The sequence below is a fragment of the Salvelinus namaycush genome, chromosome 1, assembly GCF_016432855.1.
Source record: "Salvelinus namaycush isolate Seneca chromosome 1, SaNama_1.0, whole genome shotgun sequence".
In the NCBI taxonomy this organism is placed as follows: Eukaryota; Metazoa; Chordata; class Actinopteri; order Salmoniformes; family Salmonidae; genus Salvelinus; species Salvelinus namaycush.
The window spans coordinates 80380158-80405004 of NC_052307.1; the positions used below are offsets into that span (position 1 = coordinate 80380158).

The 24847-nt window shown below is 42.5% G+C and overlaps 1 protein-coding gene across 1 annotated transcript; it reads left to right on the plus strand.

The window, feature by feature from the left end:
• Positions 1 to 7: 7 nt before the first annotated feature.
• LOC120053236 (protein mono-ADP-ribosyltransferase PARP14-like) lies at positions 8 to 24728 on the plus strand. The gene is made up of 8 exons (XM_039000385.1): positions 8 to 260; positions 6705 to 6808; positions 11133 to 11172; positions 20133 to 20273; positions 20338 to 20403; positions 22209 to 22433; positions 22514 to 24216; positions 24456 to 24728. The coding sequence occupies exons 1-8, from the start codon at positions 89 to 91 to the stop codon at positions 24726 to 24728; spliced, it is 2724 nt and encodes a 907-aa protein (XP_038856313.1). The 5' UTR covers positions 8 to 88.
• The last annotated feature ends 119 nt before the right edge of the window (positions 24729 to 24847 follow it).

A 24847-nucleotide genomic window follows, 5' to 3' on the forward strand; every position in this document is an offset into this window, starting at 1 on the left:
AGAAAGAACATGCCTCACCCTGCAGTGAATATGCTGTCTATCTCTACAGCAGCCTACAGACTTGTTCAGTCATTGATGGCCAGCAGCAATGGCAGAAGCATACTCATTCACTCTGCTTGTTGAGCTAGGAAACCCTGATGTCCCCAAAGTACAAAACAAGTTGATCAAATATTTCCAGAGTAAAAAGTCCAACGGTGGTGATTGTCTAGTTGAAGTCTCAAATGGACAAAGAGCAGTTGTGCGGTTCCGGACAGAGGAGGGTAAGTTTTATAAAAGCACTTGTTTTTCCACAAATTATACAGGTTAATGTGCATATTGAAATCAAGGGCATAAGGCTGTTTATAAGATACACTATTATGAAATAACAACCCTCATTTATTTTCATTGTCCTAATGGAAGGGTCAAATGTAAACTAAAGATGTGAAGCCACTTTCAGACATTTCACATTGAAAAACACATGATTTTGGAAAATGTTACTTTTGTTTTTTCACATATAAAGATTGAAGCGTCAATTTCACATCCCATGTTAAATCAAAAGGACATTTGAGTTACGCAATTAACACATTTGGAGCCACATGGTTCTGAAATGTGTATTTTCTGGACATAATTTAAATGGGAAAAAATATTTTGTTTTGAATATGTTTTCTGTAAATTATTGTAGGCTTTGCCTATGATAATTGGGTCGGTCCACCAATTGAGTACCTTTTGGGTAGTGTAACTTGGTCCCCGAAATGTTTTTATTTCACACTTTCACATTGTCATAAAGAACACATGTTCAACTAAAAGAAAAAACATGTTTCCCCACCTCAAGAATAAACTACTCCTTATTATGTGTCAAATAAAGTAACAGGGTTGACCGTAACAGTGTTGACCGTAACAGGGTTGACGATTTAATCTTAAATCAGCCATGAATTCCCTTGTGACAGAAGGAATGGATGCTTGTTATGTGCACCGGGAGGGGCAATTGAAATCAAGCTTCACCCGAAAAATGTACGTTAAAACATTTCTAGCCTGTCTATCAATGGGTAACAGTGTTGACGTGCTATGCTCGACTGGCTAATGTTTTGATTTGACTATTAGATTTTCAATGTTTCTTTAGATTAAATCACTAATCTATTTAATGAAGCTGCCAGTTGAGGACTTGTTAGGCATCTGTTTCTCAAACTAGACACTCTAATGTACTTGTCCTCTTGCTCAGTTGTGCACCGGGGCCTCCCACTTCTCTTTCTATTCTGGTTAGAGCCTGTTTGCGCTGTTCTGTGAAGGGAGTAGTACACAGCGTTGTACGAGAACTTCAGTTTCTTGGCAATCTCTTGCATGGAATAGCCTTCATTTCTCAGAACAAGAATAGACTGACGGGTTTCAGATGAAAGGTCTTTGTTTCTGGCCATTTTGAGCCTGTAATTGAACCCACAAATGCTGGTGCTCCAGACACTCAACTAGTCAAAAGAAGGACAGTTTTATTGCTTCTTTAATCAGTACAACAGTTTTCAGTGGTGCTAACATAATTGCAAAAGGGTTTTCTAATGATCAACTAGCCTTTTAAAATGATAAACTTGGATTAGCTAACACAACGTGCATTGGAACACAGGAGTGATGGTTGCTGATAATGGGCCTCTGTACGCCTATGTAGATATTCCATTTTAAAAAATCTGCCGTTTCCAGCTCCAATAGTCATTTAGTTATTTTAATGGACAAAAAATGTGCTTTTCTTTCAAAACAATAAATTTCTAAGTGACCCCAAACTTTTGAACGGTAGCGTATATATGATGGGATGTAAAGACCTTATGGACAGTATATGGATAGAATATGTGGTATATCTGAAGAATACGTAGGATAGAATAGTATTTGTGCAGCTATTGGATAGGCCCTGACTAGAATACAGTATATTCATACGAAGTGGGTAGAACAGTATGCAAACATTATTAAAGTGACCAGTGTTCCATGTCTATGCACATAGGGCAACAGCCTCTAAGGTGCAGGGTTGAGTAACCGGGTGGTAGACAGCTATTCACAGTGTCTAAAGTTCAGGGGAGGGTACTGGGCAGAGGCCGGCTAGTGGTTACTGTTTAACAGTCTGATGGCTTTGAGATGGAAGCTGTTTTGCAGTCTCTTGGTCCCAGCTTTGATGCACCTGTACTGACCTCGCCTTCTGGAAGGTAGCGGGCTGAACAGGCTGTGGATCGGGTGGCTGAGGTCCTTGATGATCTTTTTGGTCTTCCTGTAACACCGGGTGCTGTAGATGTCCTGGAGGGCAGGAAGTGCGCCACCGGTGATGCGTTGGGCAGACCGCACCACCCTCTGGAGAGCCCTGTGATCGCGGACATTGCAGTTGCAGTACCAGGCGGGGATACAGCCGGACAGGATTCTCTCAATGGTGCATCTGTAAACATTTGTTTAAGTCTTAGGGGCCAGTATTATTCCAACCTCATAGCGTGGAAATGTATATAAAACACAGGTAATTCATGTTTTTCACTGCACTGGGCCTTTAAACAAGCACTATTTCTCCATTCATCACTCAAATTCAGCAGAGTAACCTGTTCTCTGGGCAGCTGAATGAGCAGAGACTGTATGTAATGTAGAGAATCCCTCACAAGCTTCAGACTGATTGCCAACAGGAAGAGGCTTCCAGAGAATTCTGAACAGCAGCCACAGTTTATTCTAGTGAAGCTAGTCAGAAGTAAAGTGAAAGTTGAAAGATTTCACCACACCCTGCAGTAAACATCTATGTCTACTTTTTCTTACTTTCTGCCCCCAATGTTCTTACTAGGGTAACTTTGATGTATAGATGATTCAAATCATATGATCCACACCAGATGAGGTTATGTGCATATTGAAATCAAAAGCAGACGGCTGTTTATAAGATACACTATTATGAATTAACAACCCTTATTTCATTTAATTTGTCCCAACGGAAAGGTCAAATGTAAGCTAATTATGTGAAGATACTTTCAGACATTCCACATTGTGTTTAGTTGCAAAAAATCGTTTAGTTTTACATATTTTTCTCTGAATTTTCAGTAAAAAATGTTTTTTATTTGTAGGCTATATATCCTTGAAAATGATGCTGATTCATTATTTCGACTGGCAGAGAAAATATGCCCGTTTGTCTCGTCCAGACACGTTAATACATTTTACAGTGGAGATCGAATTGCAATATTGTAACAATGTTGCAAATGTCAGAGATAATGTCTAGATCACAGGAGGTTGGTTGCACCTTAATTGGGGAGGACGGGCTCGTGGTAATGGCTGGAGCTGAATTGTTTGAATGGTATCAAATGCATCAAACACACGGTTTGATGCCATTCCATTTGAACTGTCCTTCCCCTCAGCAGCCTCCACTGGTCCAGATGCTTTTTACAGTGGAGATCAAGTTTATACGTTGCATGGATGGGCAGATGTATTAGTAGTAGTAGCAGTAGTTCAGTAGTAGTAGTAGTAGTAGTAGTGTGTTGCTAGGTAACGACGTAAACAATGGTACTTCTTATGAATGTACTGGCCACGTGTGTGTTGCCTAGTATATTATGGGCAGGATAGGCTCTAACAATGGGAATTCCAAACCACCCACTGTATAAAATAGTTTCACATATGAAGATTGAAGATTCAACAAAAGCACATTTGAATTCTGCAATTTACATGGAAAAATATTAAATCATGTCAGGTTGAATATGTTTTCTGTAAATTATTGTAGGCTACAATATTTGCTGTTGAATAAATAATTACATTGTCCTATAAAGACCACTACACAATCTATTGTTATAACTTTTTTGTGTGCATCAAGAATGGTCCACCACCCAAAGGACATCCAGCCAACTTGACACAACTGTGGGAAGCATTGGGGTCAACATGCGCCAGCATCCCTGTGGAACGCTTTCGACACCTTGTAGACTCCATTTCCCGAGGAATTGAGGCTGTTGGGGGCAACTCAATATTAGGAAGATGTTTTTAATGTTTTGTACACTCAGTGTATATCTGCTTTTTATTACTTTATGCCCCCAATGTTCTAACTAAAGTAACCTTTGCCATTCCTGCAGTCAACTACCAAAAGCACCCTCTTCGGCCTCAAGAGTTTGGCCTTTATATATATATATATACAGTACCAGTCAAAAGTTTGGACACACCTACTCATTCCAAGGTTGTTCTTTATTTTGACTATTTTCTACATGAATTAACACATATGGAATTATTAAGTAACCAAAAAAGTGTATATTCTAGATTCTTCAAAGTAGCCACCCTTTGCCTTGAAGACAGCTTTGCACACACTTGGCATTCTCTCAACCAGCTTCATGAGGTAGTCACCTGGAATGCATTACAATTAACAGGTGTGCCTTGTTAAAAGTTAATTTGTGGAATTTCTTTCTGTCCTAATGTGTTTGATCCAATCAGTTGTGTTGTGACAAGTTAGATGGGGTATAAAGAACATAGCCCTATTTGGTAATAGACCAAGTCCATATTATGGCAAGAATAGCTCAAATAAGCAAAGAGAAACGACAGTCCATCATTACTTTAAGACCTGAAGGTAAGTCAATCCTGAAAATTTCAAGAACTTTGAAAGTTTCTTCAAGTGCAGTCACAAAAACCATCAAGCGCTATGATGAAACTGCTCTCATGAGGACCACCACAGGAAAGGAAGACCCAGAGTTACCTCTCCTGCAGAGGATAAGTTCATTAGAGTTACCAGCCTTAGATTGCTGCCCTTTTGCAGTTCAAGTAACAGACACATCTCAACATCAACTGTTCAGAGGAGACTGCGTGATTCAGGCCTTCATGGTCGAATTGCTGCAAAGAAACCACTTCTAAAGGACACCAATAAGAAGAAGAGACTGCTTGGGCCAAGAAACACAAGCAATGGACATTAGACCGGTCTGATGAGTCCAAATTTGAGATTTTTTGGGTCCAACCGCCGCGTCTTTGTGAGATGCAGAGTAGATGAACGGACGATCTCCGCATGTGTGGTTCCCACCATGAAGCATGGAGGAGGAGGTGTGATGGTGCTTTGCAGCTGATACTGTCAGTGATTTATTTACAATTCAAAGCACACTTAACCAGCATGGCTACCACAGCATTCTGCAGCGATATGCCATCTCATCTGGTTTGCGCTTAGTGGGACTATCATTTGTTTTTCAATAGGATAATGACCCAACACACCTCCAGACTGTGTAAGGGCTATTTGACCAAGAAGGAGAGTGATGGAGTGCTGCATCAGATGACCTGGCATCCACAATCACCCAACCTCAACACAGTTGAGATGGTTTGGGATGAGTTGGACTGCAGAGTGAAGGAAAAGCAGCCATCAAGTGCTCAGCATATGTGGGAACTCCTTCAAGACTGTTGGAAAAGCATTACAGTTGAAGCTGGTTGAGAGAATGCCAAGAGTGTGCAAAGCTGTCATCAAGGCAAAGGGTAGCTACTTTGAAGAATCTAAAATCTAAAATAGATTTTGATTTGTTTAACACTTTTTTGGTTACTACATGATAATTCTACAATGTAGCAAATAGTAAAAAAAAAAAAAAAAAGTGAAAGGGTTTTGTTATATCTCAGTCGTCTGTGATGTACAGTATATAGAGTCATATTGGGACGCAAACTCAAAATGGTATACATTTCAACTCTATATCTGACATGGTACAGGTGTTTAACCATGTGTGTGAGGTGTATACTTCTGTTTTCGAAATAGATTTTTTTAAGACTACCAAGAAACACTCTGACCATGATTTAGCCCACTCCAGTATTACAATGACATGATGCACACTAGAATATGGCAGTGTTTCTGTCATTGGTAACATGTATCTTCTATTATCTTTTTGACTGCAATAAATAGAAACCTGCTGTTTACACATGTTTAAAAAAATATATATATATTTTATTTTATCCCCTTTTTCTCCCCAATTTTCGTGGTATCCAATCGCTAGTAATTACTATCTTGTCTCATCGCTACAACTCCCGTACGGGCTCGGGAGAGACGAAGGTCGAAAGCCATGCGTCCTCCGAAGCACAACCCAACCAAGCCGCACTGCTTCTTTAACACAGCGCGCCTCCAACCCGGAAGCCAGCCGCACCAATGTGTCGGAGGAAACACCGTGCACCTGGCCCCCTTGGTTAGCGCGCACTGCGCCCGGCCCGCCACAGGAGTCGCTGGAGCGCGATGAGACAAGGATATCCCTACCGGCCAAACCCACCCTAACCCGGACGACGCTAGCCCAATTGTGCGTCGCCCCACGGACCTCCCGGTCGCGGCCGGCTGCGACAGAGCCTGGGCGCGAACCCAGAGACTCTGGTGGCGCAGTTAGCACTGCGATGCAGTGCCCTAGACCACTGCGCCACCCGGGAGGCCCTCTGTTTACACATGTTGATGTTGTTTACACATGTTGATGTTGTTTACACATGTTGATGTTGTTTACACATGTTGATGTTGGAGGTGATGGTGCTGGAGATGATTAATATGACGTTGAAAAGCAATGACAGTTCCCTGGTCAGGGTTAGTGGCTAGTTAGTTGAAATGTTGCTGTCAGTTAGATGATTATTTCCTGAACACCTACAAAGCACCTGTTTGGTAATATACAAATAAAGTGATACCCAAGGTCAAGTATAGAGAATAGGAATACTGTTGTCTGAAAAAATTCTCATGGCTGCGATTTCAGTTGCTGGTTTCAAACTTTGGAGCTTTATAAATTGGTAAGATTGTGTATTTTCTGTCCCATGCACAGCCAGGCAGAAGGTTCTTGGGAAGCAAGTGCATGAGATCAAGTTGGATCAAGGAGTGCTGAAACTGACTGTTCGACTGCCACCAGATGGGGTCACAAGTTCACAGGTCAGTGGTCCCTTAAAATGTCCAATCATGATTCTTTTACAGCCTTAAGACACTGTTGGTGTCTTTTTTCCAAAATCGTATATACAGTACCATGATTTTGAGGGACAGATCAACATTTTCTGGGGAGTAGGGGCTGGTCCAACTCAAGGTGTCATAAAAAAAAGTGCACCCCCCAAAACAAAAAAATATTTTCACATGACCCTCCCCTTGCACTGTCAAATAAACTGAACACCCTCCCCTCTCATAGAATTAACTCAAAAGAATGTTTACGGCCAAAAATAATAATAACTGTAGTGACCCTGTGTTTATAAACGTAGATATCGACTTTTCCACTTCAGGATGCTTTTATGGCACAGACGATGTCACAATCTCCCTGCCTGTTTCATTACGCTGCAGACAATGATCAGATAGGGGGAAATCAGATTTTCAACTTTTTGATGCCATATTTATAATTACATAAAATATATGCAACTCATTTTCCACCAACAGATATCTGTGCCAATACACAACCAATAAACAAAGCATGCCAACTTCGGGCACTTCAATGGTTTGCATTTTCAACACCACAATCAATCTCGACAAACAGAAAATACATTTCTCCCTGCCTTGTAGGAGGCTTGGCAATGTCCGAATGTCATTAAGTTTTTGGTGTTTTGTAACAGATGTCACTTTCCATTCATCAATTGGCTGCTGCAGTTTGGATTGATTGATTGATTTTATTTGTCAGTTATAAAATACATATGTGCACAAAGATTTTTAAAGTCACCGGTATTGCACAATAAAGTCGGGGACTTATTTCTATTGTGGTAGCTATTGTTTACAGAAATACATATACAATTACATAGATAGAGAAGAAACAATGCTCAACCTCCAGATGAGTATGAGGGGGGAGTTTAAGTACAATTCTTACAAGCTTGTTTGGCTGGTAGCTTATTGTTTAGATGTTTGGGGCTGCTGGTAAATCGTGATGTGCAGTCATAATCAAAGTGACACTGGACTAGCACACTTGCCAGAGTCTTCAGGGTGTCTATAGTTAGGTTTCCATCCAATTGACGACAGATTTTAATGCGAATATTCAAAAATCTTCATAAAACAATATACCATTTCAGAGTTTCCTTTGGGAAAATTTGGCCCCGGACAACATGACAGGGAAGATTTATTTTACCGGACATTTGAGAAATTTAACGGACATCCATATTTTTTATTTTTTATTTCACCTTTATTTTTATTTCACGCAGTTTTCATTTACAACTGCGACCTGGCCAAGATAAAGCAAAGCAGTGCGACAAAAACAACAACACAGTTACACATAAACAAACGTACAGTCAATAACACAAAAGAAAAGAAAAATAGAAAGAATCTATGTACAGTGTGTGCAAATGTAGAAGAGTAGGGAGGTAGGCAATAGATAGACCATAGAGGCGAAAATAATTACAACTTAGCATTAATACTGGTGTGATATATGTGCAGTTGATGATGTGCAAGTAGAGATAGTGGGGTGCAAAAGAGCGATACTGGGGTGCAAAATAATAATATGGGGATGAGGTAGTCGGGTGTGCTATTTACAGATTGGCTGTGTACAGGTACAGTGATTGGTAAGCTGCTCCGACAGCTTATGCTTAAAGTTAGAGAGGGAGATAAGACTCCAGCTGTCAGAGATTTTAACACTAAACGTATCAGTGGCATTGTATGCATAGGCCTATAGGTTCAGTTGTCCACTGTATGATATAATTTTTTAAATAATTGAATATGAATTGAATATACAATGAAGAGAAGCTTAGGCCTAACCCCAGAGAGATAGAGAGAGAGATATGCCGGTGGCATGCTACGACACCAACATGCATTTCTTTATGTCAGATGGCTACTGCGTCTGCTATACAGATACAGCAATACAGAAGGAGGCTAATTTGTTAATGTTCTATCAGAATAATTTGTATAAAGGTAAGCATTATATTGTTATATTATAGGAGTAACTCTGGTAGGCCTGAAACAGTCTTCCTCAACTCAACTCAACTGTCAGAGTCAGTTGGAGCGCCAGGACGCACTGACTTCATATCATAGGCCTGCAGTATGTAAACATTAATAATAGCCACATCACACCAAACCTAACCATCACAAACACTTCTAAACTTTATCAGGGAAATACAAAAAGTACAGTGCATTGGAAAGTATTCAGACCCCTTCTCTTTTTCCACATTTTGTTACGTTACAGCCATATTCTAAAATTGATTAAATCAATTTTGTTTCTCATCAATCTACACCCAATACCCCATAATGACAAAAGCAAAAACAGGTTTTTAGAAATATTTGCAAATGTATTAAAAATAAAAACAGAAATACCTTAATAAGTATTCAGACCCTTTGCTATGAGACTCGAAATTGAGCTCAGGTGCATCATGTTTCTACAACTTGATTAGAGTCCACCTGTGGTAAATTCAATTGATTGGACATGATTTGGATAAGCACTGTCCTGTCTATATAAGGTCCCACAGTTGACAGTGCATGTCAGAGCAAAAACCCAGAGACAGGATTGTTTTCGAGGCACAGATCTGTGGAAGGGTATCAAAACATTTCTTCAGCATTGAAGGTCCCCAAGAACACAGTGGCCTCCATCATTCTTAAATGGAAGAAGTTTGGAACCACCAAGACTCTTCCTAGAGCTGGCCGCCTGGCCAAACTGAGCAATCGGGGGAGAAGGGCCTTGGTCAGGGAGGTGATCAAAAACCAGATGGTCACTCTGACAGAGCTCCAGAGTTCCTCTGTGGAGATGGGAGAACCTTCCAGAAGGACATCCATCTCTGCAGTACTCCACCAATTAGGCCTTTATGGTAGAGTGGCCAGAGGGAAGCCACTCATCAGTAAAAGGCACATGACAGCCCGCTTGGAGTTTCCCAAAAGGCACCTAAAGGACTCTCAGAACATGAGAAACAAGATTCTCTGGTCTGATGAAACAAAGATTGAACTCTTTGGCCTGATAGCCAAGAGTCACGCCTAGAAGAAACCTGGCACCATCCCAACGGTTAAGCATGTTTGTGGCAGCATCATGCTGTGGGGATGTTTTTCAGCGACAGGGACTGGGAGACTAGTCAGGATCAAGGGAAAGATGAATGGAGCAAAGTACAGAGAGATCCTTGATGAAAACCTGCGCGCTCAGCACCTCCGACTGGGGTGAAGGTTCACCTTCCAACAGGACAACGACCCTAAGCACACAGAATGTCCTTGATTGGCCCAGCCAGAGCCAGAGCTCGAACTTGAACCCGATCAAACATCTCTGGAGGTACCTGAAAATACCTGTGCAGCCATGCTCCCCATCCAACCTGAAAGGATTTGCAGAGAAGAATGGGAGAAACTCCCCAAATACAGGTGTGCCAAGCTTGTAGCGTCATACCCAAGAAGACTCGAGTGTCACGCCCTGACCTTAGAGCCTTTTTTATGTCTCTATTTGGTTTGGTCAGGGTGTGATTTGGGTGGGCATTCTATGTTCTTTATTTCTATGATTTTGTGTTTCTATGTTTTGGCCGGGTATGGTTCTCAATCAGGGACAGCTGTCTATCGTTGTCTCTGATTGGGAATCATACTTAGGCAACCTGTTTTGCCACCTTAGGTTGTGGATGTTGTTTTTGTTAGCTCTGTGTAGCCTTCAAGACGTTACATTCGTTGTTCTTTTGTTGTTTTGTTTGGTGTTCGTTTTTTTAATAAAGAGGCATGAACACGTACCACGCTGCACCTTGGTCTCCTTCCGACGACGTGCGTTACATCGAGGCTGTAAACGCTGCCAAAGGTGCTTCAACAAAGTACTGAGTAAAGGGTCTGAATATATATGTAAATGTGATATTTCAGTTTTATTTTATTTTTTTAGCAAAAAATTCCCCAAAAATGTTTTTGCTTTTTTGTCATTATGGAGTATTGTGTGTAGATTGATGAGGGGGGAAAAACAATTTAATCAATTTTAGAATAAGGCTGTAACATAACAAAATGTGGAAAGGTCAAGGTGTCCTGAATACTTTCTGAATGCACTGTAACTCAAGTCATTGTTCATAGAAAAAATACAAGCAGAAAAGCAAATATTAACCAGGGAAAACATACACTACCCTCCCTTGTGCCCAGTAAAAAAAACACACAACCCTCCCCTATTTTGGATCACCCCTCCCCCAGTACATTTCTATCTGTCCCTAATGGTACATGTGTTTTAAGAAAGAGTAGTTTGGTCAATGCTCTGTAGGTGATTCTATCAACAACAAAAAAAAACGAAACATCTCTCCATTAAATAGTAAAATACAAAAAACAAGAAAAATAGTAATAACACAAGTTTTTTTATGTTTAGGAAACACCATCTGCTGTTAACTCAGGCAAACCAAATACTGGTAAGTGGGTTAAATTCAATTGTGGTCTATGTGGGAGGGGTTGTTTTGGTAGTGATGGAAATATGTCTGTAAAGCTGTACTAACAACTCTATGCTCAACATACGGCCTACGCACAAATGTATGTTGCTCATGATTCATGGACCAGGTCCAATGTTTGTGAAAGGAATGTTTTGTGTTCAATATCTTGTAATTTTTCATATTTTTTATTTATTTCACCTTTATTTAACCAGGTAAACTAGTTGAGAACAAGTTCTCATTTACAACTGCGACCTGGCCAAGATAAAGCAAAGCAGTGCGACACAAACAACAACACAGAGTTACTGTCACGTTCCTGACCTATTTCTGTTAGTTTGTTGTATGTGTTAGTTGGTCAGGACGTGAGGTTGGGTGGGCATTCTATGTTTTCTGTTTCTGTGTTGGTTTTGGGTTGCCTGGTATGGCTCTTAATTAGAGGCAGGTGTTTGGCGTTCCTCTAATTAAGAGTCATATTTAGGTAGGCGTTGTCACAGTGTTCGTTGTGGGTGATTGTCTTCCGTGTCTGTGTCTGTACACCACGCGGGACTGTTTACGGTTTGTTCGTTTTGTGTAGCCTATGTTTCCTATTCGTGCGTTCTTCTTGTTTTATGTAAGTTCGTCGTCTAGGTTTGTCTACACCGTTTATTGTTTTGTTAGTTTAGTCAAGTTCGTGTTTTCTTTAATAAATTATGTCATTTCACTACGCTGCGCCTTGGTTCGATCAATACTCCTCCTTTTCGGTAGAAGAGGAGGAGGACTGCCGTTACAGAATCACCCACCAAGAATCCAGAACCAAGCAGCGTAATTTGGAGCAACGGGGAAGTATACAGGACTTGTGGAGTTGGGAGCAAATATTTAACGGAGAAGGACCATGGGCTAAAGTGAATCACCGTCCATGGGAACAGCTGGAGGCAGCTCGGAGAGTGGAGGAAAAGAGAGAGAGGAACCGGAGTTATGAGGGAACGCGTCTGGCACGGAAGCCCAAAAAGCCCGTGAGTAACACCCAAAAATTTCTTGGGGGGGGGCTAAGAGGTAGTGGGCCAAGGGCAGGTAGGAGACCTGCGCCCACTTCCCAGGCTTACCGTGGAGAGCGGGAGTACGGGCAGGCGCCGTGTTACGCAGTAGAGCGCACGGTGTCTCCTGTACGAGTGCATAGCCCAGTGCGGGTTATTCCACCTCCCCGCACTGGTAGGGCTAGATTGGGTATTGAGCCAGGTGTCATGAGGCCGGCTCAACGCGTCTGGTCTCCAGTGCGTCTCCTCGGGCCGGCATACATGGCACCTGCCTTACGCATGGTTTCCCCGGTTCGCCTACATAGGCCGGTGCGGGTTATTCCACCTCCCCGCACTGGTCGGGCGACCGGGAGTATTCAACCAGGTAAGGTTGGGCAGGCTCAATGCTCAAGAGTGCCAGTACGCCTCCACGGTCCGGTATTTCCGGCGCCACCTCCCCGCCCCAGCCTAGTACCTACAGTGCCTACACTACGCACTAGGCTACCAGTGCGTCTCCTGAGCCCTGTTCCTCCTCCACGCACTCTCCCTGTAGTGCGTGTATCCAGTTCGGTGCCTCCAGTTCCGGCACCACGCACTAAGCCTCCTGTGCGTCTCCAGAGCCCTGTACACACTGTTTCTTCTCCCCCTACTAATCCTGATGTGCTTGTCCTCAGCCCGGTGTCACCAGTGCCGGTACCACGCACCAGGTATAGAGTGGGCTTTGAGAGTACAGTGTGCCCTGTCCCTGCTCCCCACACTAGTATGAAGGTGCGTATCCTTAGCCCGGTGCCTCCAGTTCCGGCACCACGCACCAGGTCTACTGTGCGCCTTATCTGGCCAGAGCCATCCGTCTCACCAGCGCCATCTGAGCCATCCGTCTCACCAGCGCCATCTGAGCCATCCGTCTCCCCAGCGCCGTCTGAGCCATCCGTCTGCAATGAGCCTGCAAAGCCGCCCGTCTGCCATGAGCCTGCAAAGCCGCCCGTCTGCCATGAGCCTGCAAAGCCGCCCGTCTGCCATGAGCCTACAGAGCCGCCCGCCAGACAGGAGCCGCTAGAGCCGCCCGCCAGACAGGAGCCGCTAGAGCCGCCCGCCAGACAGGATCCGCCAGAGCCGCCAACCAGACAGGATCCGCCAGAGCCGCCAACCAGACAGGATCCGCCAGAGCCGCCAACCAGACAGGATCCGCCAGAGCCGCCAACCAGACAGGATCCGCCAGAGCCGTCAGCCAGCCATGAGCGTCGAGAGCCGTCAGCCAGCCATGAGCGTCGAGAGCCGTCAGCCAGCCATGAGCGTCGAGAGCCGTCAGCCAGCCATGAGCGTCGAGAGCCGTCAGCCAGCCATGAGCGTCGAGAGCCGTCAGCCAGCCATGAGCGTCGAGAGCCGTCAGCCAGCCATGAGCGTCGAGAGCCGTCAGCCAGCCATGAGCGTCGAGAGCCGTCAGCCAGCCATGAGCGTCGAGAGCCGTCAGCCTGCCATGAGCGTCGAGAGCCGTCAGCCTGCCATGAGCGTCCAGATTCGTCAGTCAGCCATGAGCTGCCCTTCAGCCAGCAACGGCTATATACCCAGAACTGCCCCTCAGTCCAGAGCTGTCTCTCTGTCCGGAGCTGCCTTTCAGTCCGGAGTTGCCCCTCTATCATGATCTCCCTCTCTATCTTGATCTACCTCTTTATTCTTATCTATCCCTCTGTCTGGTGCTATCCCTCTGTCTTGATCAATCTCTCTGTCCCGGTGCTGTCCCTGTCATTTATGTTACTAAGAGGATTTTGTGGGGGTAAATTGAGGGTGGACATTTGTAGGGGGAGAGGGAGGCTAGGATTGATTATGGTGGGGTGGGGACCTCGCCCGGAGCCTGAGCCACCACCGTGGTCAGATGCCCACCCAGACCCTCCCCTAGACTTTGTGCTGGTGCGCCCGGAGTTCGCACCTTATGGGGGGGGTTATGTCACGTTCCTGACCTATTTCTGTTAGTTTGTTGTATGTGTTAGTTGGTCAGGACGTGAGGTTGGGTGGGCATTCTATGTTTTCTGTTTCTGTGTTGGTTTTGGGTTGCCTGGTATGGCTCTTAATTAGAGGCAGGTGTTTGGCGTTCCTCTAATTAAGAGTCATATTTAGGTAGGCGTTGTCACAGTGTTCGTTGTGGGTGATTGTCTTCCGTGTCTGTGTCTGTACACCACGCGGGACTGTTTACGGTTTGTTCGTTTTGTGTAGCCTATGTTTCCTATTCGTGCGTTCTTCTTGTTTTATGTAAGTTCGTCGTCTAGGTTTGTCTACACCGTTTATTGTTTTGTTAGTTTAGTCAAGTTCGTGTTTTCTTTAATAAATTGTCATTTCACTACGCTGCGCCTTGGTTCGATCAATACTCCTCCTTTTCGGTAGAAGAGGAGGAGGACTGCCGTTACAGTTACACACGTAATAAACAAGCGTACAGTCAATTACACAATAGAAAAAAAAGAATACAGTGATTGACAGAGTCGAAAGCCTTGGCCAGGTCGATGAAGACGGCTGCACAGTACTGTCTTTTATCGATGGCGGTTATGATATCGTTTAGTACCTTGGCTGAGGTGCACCCATGACCAGCTCGGAAACCGGATTGCACAATCATTTTTATCATACACTGTTTCATGATTATTGTAAACAATTCCTGTAAAATAGCCAGGGTGCTGTTGAGCCACTTGTACTGTAACTGATCTAGTCCAGCTGCAGGCCCACAGCAGATGGTTGGTCACTAACCTACAGGCCATAGTTATTCCCTACCACATACATACATGTTAACTCCTCCTTTTCTTTCCAAGAACCCTTTCCTCTGTACCGAGATCCCTTTCCTACTTCCTCAATTCCTATATTGGTTTCCTCCTAACCTAGCTCCCTTTTCTTCCCTAGCTTCCTCCTTACCTTATCTCCTATATTTCTTTTACTAGGCAAGTCAATTCAGAACAAATTCTTATTTACAATGACGGCCTATGAACTGTGGGTTAACTGCCTTGTTCAATGGCAGAACGACAGATTTTTACCTTGTCAGCTCGGGGATTCGATCTAGCAACCTTTCGATTAATAGTTCAACGCTCTAACAACTAGGCTACCTGCCGCCCCTTTTCTCCTTCCCTATATCCCTTTCCTTATTTTCTTTCCTAGCTCTTTCCTTCTTTCCTTTCCTAGCTTTCTTTCCTCCTTTCCTAGCTCCCTTTCCTTTTTTACTTTCCTAGCTCTCTTTCCTACTTTTTCCTAGTTTCTTCATTTTTCCAAAATTCAGTTTGGGATTTTCCTGAATTCTGTTTTCTTGGTAAAAAAAATTCCTGGTTTGGTTTTTCGTTTTCGTTTTTTCGCTTTCAAAAATATAAATGTTCACAGAGAAACGTGTCAAAGAGTCCATGTCAAAGCCTAAAAGCGCCAACAAGGGTCAATTTTGACACCAAGGGGTCATAAATGTTGTAATTTCTTAACCTTTTCTTGATCTTTCTGAAATTTTAGGACTATTTTCTGACAAAAACACACAGTTTACCATGATTTCGGGGTTAATAGGGAGGAATTAAGGAAATTAATAGGGAGGAATTCTTTTTTTTTTTTTCTTGCTTCCTTTTCTTTCTTAACTTCCTTTCCTCCCTGCCTAGCTCCCTTTCCTCCTTTTCTTAGTTATCTTTCCTCCTTTCTTAGTTATCTTTCCTTTCCTAGCTCCGTTTCTAATTTCCTTTCCTAGCCCCCTTTCCTCCTATCCTTTCTGAGCTTCCTTTCCTTATTTCCTAGCTCTCTTTCCTCCTTTCCGAGCTATCTTCCCTTTCCTAGCTCCCTTTTCTCCTCGACTTTCCCAGCTCATTTCCTTTCCTCCTATCCTTTGAGCTTCTTTTCCGTCTTTTCCTAGACCCCTTTCCCTATTTTATTTTCCTAGCTCCCTTTCCTTTCTTCCTTTCCTAGCTTCATTTCTTCCTATTCTTGCTCTCTTTCCTTAATTAGCTTATTTTCCTCTCCTCCTCTCTTAGCTCCATTTTCTTTCCTCCTTTCCTAGGAAAGAGAGCTGGGAAAGGGGGAAATTAGTCTAGGAATCGAGGAAATGAAAGGAAATTCCTTTCACAAGGAATGGAAACAAGGAAAGGAAGCTAGGAATGGAGGAAAGGAAACAGAAGTAGGAACGGAGGAGGGGAAAGGAAGCTAGGGAAGGAAAGGGAGCAAGGAAACAAGGAAAGTAAAGGGAGTTAAGAAAAGGATCGGAGGAAAGGGAGCCAGAAAATAGAGGGGAGCAGTGGCAATTTTAGCATGTAAATCTTGGTGGTGCAAAAGAAAGAAAGTGGGATGCATGCCAGCAAAGCCACTACACAACATTAAACAATACATTAATTGCACTATAATGGTGACAAACGGTGCCCACAAACTGTTAGGGCCTACATAAAGCTGTCCCAACCTCAGAGTCCGAACAGCAGTCCCAACACCTTACCACTGCTACATCTGGCTATCAGCGGAGCCTTGTCTGGCAGCAAAACAGTTCATTCAGCCTCATTTACTGCCTTTAAAAAAACATATCTGATATGGCTGGCTTGCTTAAACAAATGTGGTTTCTACTGACAATTGAGAAGTACAAACTATGGCATAAGGGGACAACAAGCGGATAAGAAACAATCCATAATTTCGATTAAGACATTAATGAGCGTGCTAGGACGGACGTAGTCAATGTAACTATTTGTTTAGCACTTTTGAAATGTACAGCGACAGAATTCAGAACATGTGTCGTTCTTACAGTGTTCTCCCTGTACACCAAGTCAGAACCGTAGGATAAATAAAGGGGCATATAAGCAGACAATGAAAGCTCTTACAGTATTCAATGATTACATGTCTCAAAGACAGGTTATAGGCTACATGTGCACGACCAAGTCAGAACAGTAGGCGAAATTAACAAACTATAGTTTTGGCAAGTCAGTTAGGACATCTACTTTGTGCATGACACAAGTAATTTTCCCAACAATTGTTTACAGACAGATTATTTCACTTATAAATCACTGTATCACAATTCCAGTGGGTCAGAGGTTTACATACACTAAGTTGACTGTGCCTTTAAACAGCTTGGAAAATTCCAGAAAATGATGTCATGGCTTTAGAAGCTTCTGATAAGCTAATTGACATAATTTGAGTCAATTGGAGGTGTACCTGTGTATGTATTTCAAGGCCTACCTTCAAACTCAGTACCTCTTTGCTTGACATCATGGGAAAATCAAAAGAAATCAGCCAAGACCTCAGAAAAAACATTGTCGACCTCCACAAGTCTGGTTCATCCTTGGGAGCAATTTCCAAACACCTGAAGGTACCACGTTCATCTGTACAAACAATAGTACACAAGTATACACACCATGGGACCACGCAGCTGTCATACCGCTCAGGAAGGAGACGTGTTCTGTCTCCTAGAGATGAACGTACTTTGGTGCGAAAAGTGCAAATCAATCCCAGAACAACAGCAAAGGACTTTGTGAAGATGCTGGAGGCGGAAACACAGTAAAATGAGTCCTATATCGACATAACCAAAAGGCCGCTCAGCAAGGAAGAAGCCACTGCTCCAAAACAAGCATACTTCCAAAGTTGTGGAAAAATGGCTTAAGGACAACAAAGTCAAGGTATTGGAGTGGCCATCACAAAGCCCTGACCTCAATCCTATAAAAGATTTGTGGGCAGAACTGAAAAAGCACGTGTGAGCAAAGAGGCCTACAAACCTGACTCAGTTACACCAGCTCTGTCAGGAGGAATGGGCCAAAATTCAACCAACTTATTGTGGGAAGCTTGTGGAAGGCTAACTGAAACGTTTGACCCAAGTTAAACAATTTACATGCAATGGTACTAAATACTAATTGAGTGTATGTAAACTTCTGACCCACTGGGAATGTGATGAAATAAATAAAAGTTGAAATAAATCATTCTCTCTAGTATTATTCTGACATTTCACATTTTAAAATAAAGTGGTGATCCTAACTGACCTAAGACAGGGGATTTTTACTAGGATTAAATGTCAGGAATTGTGAAAAACTGAGTTTAAATGTATTTGGCTAAGGTGTATGTAAAGTTCCGACTTCAACTGTGCAGTCGTGGCCAAAAGTTTTGAGAATGACACAAATATGAATTTCCACAAGTTTGCTGCTTCAGTGTCTTTAGATATTTTTGTCAGATGTTACTATGGAATACTGAAGTGTAATTACAAGAATTTCATAAGTGTCAAGGGCTTTTATTGACAATTACATGAAGTTGATGCAAATAATCAATATTTGCAGTGTTGACTATTCTTTCTCAAGACCTCTGCAATCCGCCCTGGCATGCTGTCAATTAACTTCTGGGCCACATCCGGACTGATGACAGCCCATTCTTGCATAATCAATGCTTGGAGTTTGTCAGAATTTATGGGGTTTTGTTTGTCCACCTGCCTCTTGAGGATTGGCCACAAGTTCTCAATGGGATTAAGGTCTGGGGAGTTTCCTGGCCATGGACCCAAAATATCGATGTTTTGTTCCCCGAGCCACTTAGTTATCACTTTTGCCTTATGGCAAGGTGCTCCATCATGCTGGAAAAGGCATTGTTCGTCACCAAACTGTTCCTGGATGGTTGGGAGAAGTTGCTCTCGGAGGATGTGTTGGTACCATTCTTTATTCATGGCTGTGTTCTTAGGCAAAATTGTGAGTGAGCCCACTCCCTTGGCTGAGAAGCAACCCCACACATGAATGGTCTCAGGATGTTTTACTGTTGGCATGACACAGGACTGATGGTAGCGCTCACCTTGTCTTCTCCGGACAAGCTTTTATCCGGATGCCCCAAACAATCGGAAAGGGGATTCATCAGAGAAAATTACTTTACCCCAGTCCTCAGCAGTCCAATCCCTGTACCTTTTGCAGAATATCAGTCTGTCCCTGATGTTTTTCCTGGAGAGAAGTTGCTTCTTTGCTGCCCTTCTTGACACCAGGCCATCCTCCAAAAGTCTTCGCCTCACTGTGCGTGCAGATGCACTCACACCTGCCTGCTGCCATTCCCGAGCAAGCTCTGTACTGGTGGTGCCCAGATCTCGCAACTGATTCAACTTTAGGAGACGGTCCTGGCGCTTGCTGGACTTTCTTGGGTGTGCTGAAGCCTTCTTCATAACAATTGAACCGCTCTCCTTGAAGTTCTTGATGATCCGAAAAATGGTTGATTTAAGTGCAATCTTACCGGCAGCAATATCCTTGCCTGTGAAGCCCTTTTTGTGCAAAGCAATGATGACGGCACGTGTTTCCTTGCAGGTAACCATGGTTGACAGAGGAAGAACAATGATTCCAAGCACCACCCTCCTTTTGAAGCTTCCAGTCTGTTATTTGAACTCAATCAGCATGACAGAGGGATCTCCAGCCTTGTCCTCGTCAACACTCACACCTGTGTTAACGAGAGAATCACTGACATGATGTCAGCTGGTCCTTTTGTGGCAGGGCTGAAATGCAGTGGAAATGTTTTTGGGGGATTCAGTTCATTTGCATGGCAAAGAGGGACTTTGCAATTAATTGCAATTCATCTGATCACTCTTCATAACATTCTGGAGTATATGCAAATTGCCATCATACAAACTGAGGCCAGCAGACTTTGTGAACATTTATATTTGTGTCATTCTCAAAACTTTTGGCCACGACTGTATTTACCTCTGTGCCAAATTGTGTGCTTTTATCACAAAGTTTACTACTGAGTCCACATTTTCAGTTTAGCAGCGTACCACTAGTTTACAAAAGATAGATTATTTCTTAATTCCTCTATATTAACACAGAAATCATGGTAAATAGTTTTTTGTTGTCGGTAACTAGTGTTAAAAGGGTTTCGAAATTATGACAATTAGGCTCTTTTCCTGGCACAGTTTGTGACAACAGACAATTTCCACAGGAAGAGTATGCCCCCCTCTCAACAATTCTTATATTGGGCAGAGTTTCTTGCCTTTACATTTACAGCAATCAATTTGTTCATTCTCAGCTGCTACTGGTCCAAAAGACTTACTTCAGGGTGGAAACACAGCTCCTCCTGAGATTCAGGGGGAGATGGTTAGTGTGAGTGCACCAACGGACGAGGAAGAGCAGGGGTCCACCTCAGCCTTGTTGGAGAACATTCAGGAGAGTGTGGACCAGGAGTTATTGGAGATGCTGGTGGAGAATTTTAAAAGACTCTCCTTCTGCATCAGAGAACTTCAGTCTGGAGATCCTGCCTGACTCCTGCTTGGCTGTTGTGACTTTTCAAAATGCAAAAGGTAAACGAATAAAAAAGGGAACACCTTATACAGTACAGTGCTTTCAGATAGTATTCAGACCCCTTCACCTTTTCCACATTATGTTACGTTACAGCCTTATTCTAAATGGATAAATATTTTTTCCCCTCATCAATCTACACACAATACCCAATAATGACAAAGCAAAAAAACAAGTTTTTAGATTTTTTTGCAAATTTATTACAAATAAACAGAAATACCTTATTAAATACCTTGCTATGTGACTCTAAATTGAGCTCAGGTGCATCCTGTTTCCATTGATCATCCTTGAGATGTTTCTACAACTTGATTGGAGTCCACATGTGGTAAATTCAATTGATTGGACATGATTTGGAAAGGCACACACCAGTCTATATAAGGTTGACAGTGCAGTTGACAGTGCATGTCAGAGCAAAAACCAATCCATGATGTCAAAGGAATTGTCTGTAGAGCTCCGAGACAGGATTATGTCCAGGCACAGATCTGAGGAACGGTACCAAAACATTTCTGTAACATTGATGGTCCCCAACCTGACAGAGCTTGAGAGGATCTGCAGACAAGAATGGGAGAAACTCCCCAAATACAGATGTACCAAGCTTGTACCGTCATACTAAAGACGACTCGAGGCTGTAAAAGCTGCCAAAGGTGCTGAATACTTATGTACATTTTGATATTTCAGTTATTTTAAAAAATCTAAAAACCTGTTCTTGTTTTGTCATTATGGGTTAAATTGTGTAGATTGATGAGGGGAAAAAAGCTATATAATAAATTATAGAATAAGGCTGTAACGTAACAAATCTGGAAAGAGTGAAGATGTCTGAATACTTTCTGAATGCACTGTAAGTGCTCATGAGCTTAGTAAAACTTTCGAACCCTATCATAACTCCAAATGTTGTTTTATTTCTTTGTTTGTGTTTTTACAGTATTTCACCTGTATGATCAACAGTAATTACTGTAAAACGCACCATACTGCAGCTTACTGTAAATTATGGTGCACTGTGGGAAGATGTTGTGGGCGGGGAAAAATTTGCTGTATTTCAAATGGTACTGTAATTCAGAACTGGACCATATTTTTTTGAGCGGCAAAAACCTTTTGACCACAAGTGATTGCATGGTATTGTTGTTTCCGTCTCATTATTTTGAGAAGTGCCTTATAAGAGGTTATATTTGTTACACCCGTTAGTGAGAGTGCTGTTCCAATTTAACTCGTATGTCGTTCTAATGGTTGAGCATTTTGCCATGTCCTTTTGGTCTGTTTTGCCCTGTAGTCGCTGCCAGTTTGGAAGCCTTTGTTAAGGCCTCTAGAAGTGCAAGTGATATAAAACACAACATATTCATTGACATGCTGTAACGTGTAAAAACATTACCTAACACTCAACCTACTGTGAAATACAAACCCCATCTCCCCTCAATGAACTGCATTCATGAATTCATGAATTTAATAATTCATTACAATTACAGTAGCATTAACTTTTTACAGTATAATACAGTCAATTTTACGGTATTGTACTGTGTGTCATTACACAGTATATGCTTTGATACTGTATTTAGATTACCACGAGCTGCCTTTAAATAACTGTCAAATTCACAGCAACCCGTTTACAGTGTAGGTCATATACATATTTGGAAAGTTATGATTTACTGTTTATCTAACATGAAAATGTCCCGTTTTTAATTGAGTTTCAGTAATGTTTCATTTACAGTATGTCAAACTTCAAAGAGAAAATCTCCAGAACATAATTCAACATGATTTGAGTACATTGATTGAAATGAAGAAAAGATCTCAACTAGTATACTTTTTTTGGCAGCGACTGAGCACTTCATGTCAAGCTGCCCCGGGAACAGAAAGTTCATGCAGAAACAATTACGAGTCAAACCCCTGGAGGTTACAGCAAAAGTGAAAGTTGAAAACATACCGCCTAAGTTTAGTTCAGAACACCTCAGCTTACACTATGACAAATATGAGGTTGTGGAAGACGTTATAATGACTGAAGAGGATCAATCTGCAATCATCACCTTTCAAGATCCGAAAGGTAAATTATTGGTATACAGTATGCCTTGGAAAAATGCATATTTGAAAATGATGTATTAACAAATATTTATTGTCTTTTAGCTGTTGACAGAATCCTAAAACAGCAACATAAAGAGATGAAAGTTTTCCCATTTTATGAATCTCTGGGAATGGCCCTGTATGGCAAAGATAGACCCACATTGAAACTCCCTGCTGCCTTCACTGAGAACATTGACCAGGCCATTTGGAGATACCTTTCTGACAAGCAAGGAGTTGCAGAGACCATCCACAAGAATATGGCTGATCACTTCTGCAAAGTAGACTTTCAACAACCTACCGTCCAGTTAAGCCCTCTGCCTTCTCTACTCCAGCAGAAGGATGTCGAAGCCAAGCACATCAACAAGTGGAAGACCACTGCCAAGGCTGTCTTCATTCAAGCCTTGTCTAAATTCAAGTCCTTGGAGCTCCAGATCCAGGCCAACGCATGGGAAGCACATGAAGGTGCAATACACAAGGAGATGTCAGGGGAAGCAGTGGTTGTAGTTCCTGATAAGCCTAGAGGTATTGTGAAAGTGGTGGGATTGGAAGAAGATGTGGATAGGCTCAAACAAACATTAAATGGGATCATGGACAGGATTGCCAACAGCATTGAGAGGGAGAAGACGGGTATAACAGAGGAGTTCCCACTGCCGCCCTCTATCTACCATATACTTTTGCAAGACGGTCTACAGGACAAAATTGCAGGTGAATTTCCAGAGCTGAAAATGACGTACAATCATCAGAATCAGAGTGTAATCTTATTTGGCTTGACACAAGAGGTTTTGGGTGCTAACAGGAAGTTTATGGAAGGAGGAATGGCAGTGAAACGGAGGATGGTGCAATTAGACAACTATGTCTTTGAGTTTCTGCAGAAGAACAATGAGGGAGACGAGGAACAGTTTACCAGTACCCTTTTCACCTCACAAGGGATTAATGCAGGACTAGAACTAGAAAGAAAGGGAGTACAGCTCCTGGCTGTCTCAGAGGAGGTTCTGAGCGAAGCAGAAAACCAACTAGATACCCTTTTGATTTCACAATACATCGATGTTGAAGACTCTAATGTCCTGAAGATGTCAGAGTGGCAAGACCTTGTCACTGATTTGGAGAAAGCTTTCAACACTCCATCAAAGAAATGCATCATCAGGACACCTGGTGTATATCCAAGTCTACAAGTGGTAATATCTGGCTATAAGCAAACTGTTGATTCAGTCCGGAAAAAAGTTGATGACTACTTATGTCAGAATACTCCAGTTGATGAAACTCTTGAAGTCAAGTCTAAGGCCATTGTCAAATTCATCGAGGAACACAACAAAAATGCTTGGTCCGATAAGGTTAAAGACACAGTAAAAGTGTCTTTCAAAGATAAGGCCATTTGCCTTAGCGGCATCAGAGTTTATGTCAAGGACTGCATGGACTTTTTTCAAAACTTCATATCCTCAACATCCTTTGATATCTTGAGAGTCTCCAAGCCTGGCGGAAAGAAGTTCTTCCAGGAAAAGGAGGCCATGTGTGTTGAAGAAGTCTTGAGACAGACAGGCTGTGTGGTCCATCTGGTTGAAAAGGATGACCAGACGGTCCAGGCTATGGAGGACACAGATCAGAAGGGGTTTGGGAGCCATGGAAAAAGTCTTCAGCAGCATAATCATCCAACTTTCTCGACACAGAACCAGCATAGACTGATTCAGAGCAGGGATGGTTCTGACAGAGTGCAGACCAAAGAGGGGTTGACAATCATCCTGATGAAAGGGAACATCCAGGATGCTACGGTAAACTATCACTATTGCACCCTCTTCCTGGCTTTTGTCTCAGTTGTCTTAGTTCATTCTTCATTCAATTTAGATTAAATCAAAACAAGATATACAGTATCAGAGATTACCCTTTGGGCACTTAAATGACACACACTAATAATTGTCATTGAATTATATTCACAACTCATTTAAAGCCAGACATTAACTATGCAGTGCAACTAAAAGATCTATAGAATATTTGTATTTGTCTGTTACAGACTCAGGTGGTTGTGAACACAGTGGGTCTAGACCTGCTACTTCATAGCGGAGCGGTCTCGAATGCCATCTTAAAAGCTGCTGGACCCCGACTTCAAGACCTGATAAACGAACAGGGGCCCGCTGGCAGTGCTGCTGATGGAGCAGTCATCATCACTGATGGCTGCAACCTTAAGAGCAAGCTGGTGTTTCACACCATTGCCCCTAAGTGGGATCAAGGGAAAGGTGCAGCACAGAAGGTAGTAAGCTGTCCACATATCTCACTGACTTCTTAGATCAAATAAAACATACTGTCAAATGCTGCTATAACCTTTCCAAGTTAAGCGGGTCATTTTGAACAGCCTATTCTTGTCTCAATCAATTTGTATCATACATTTTTTAATTTGTACAATTC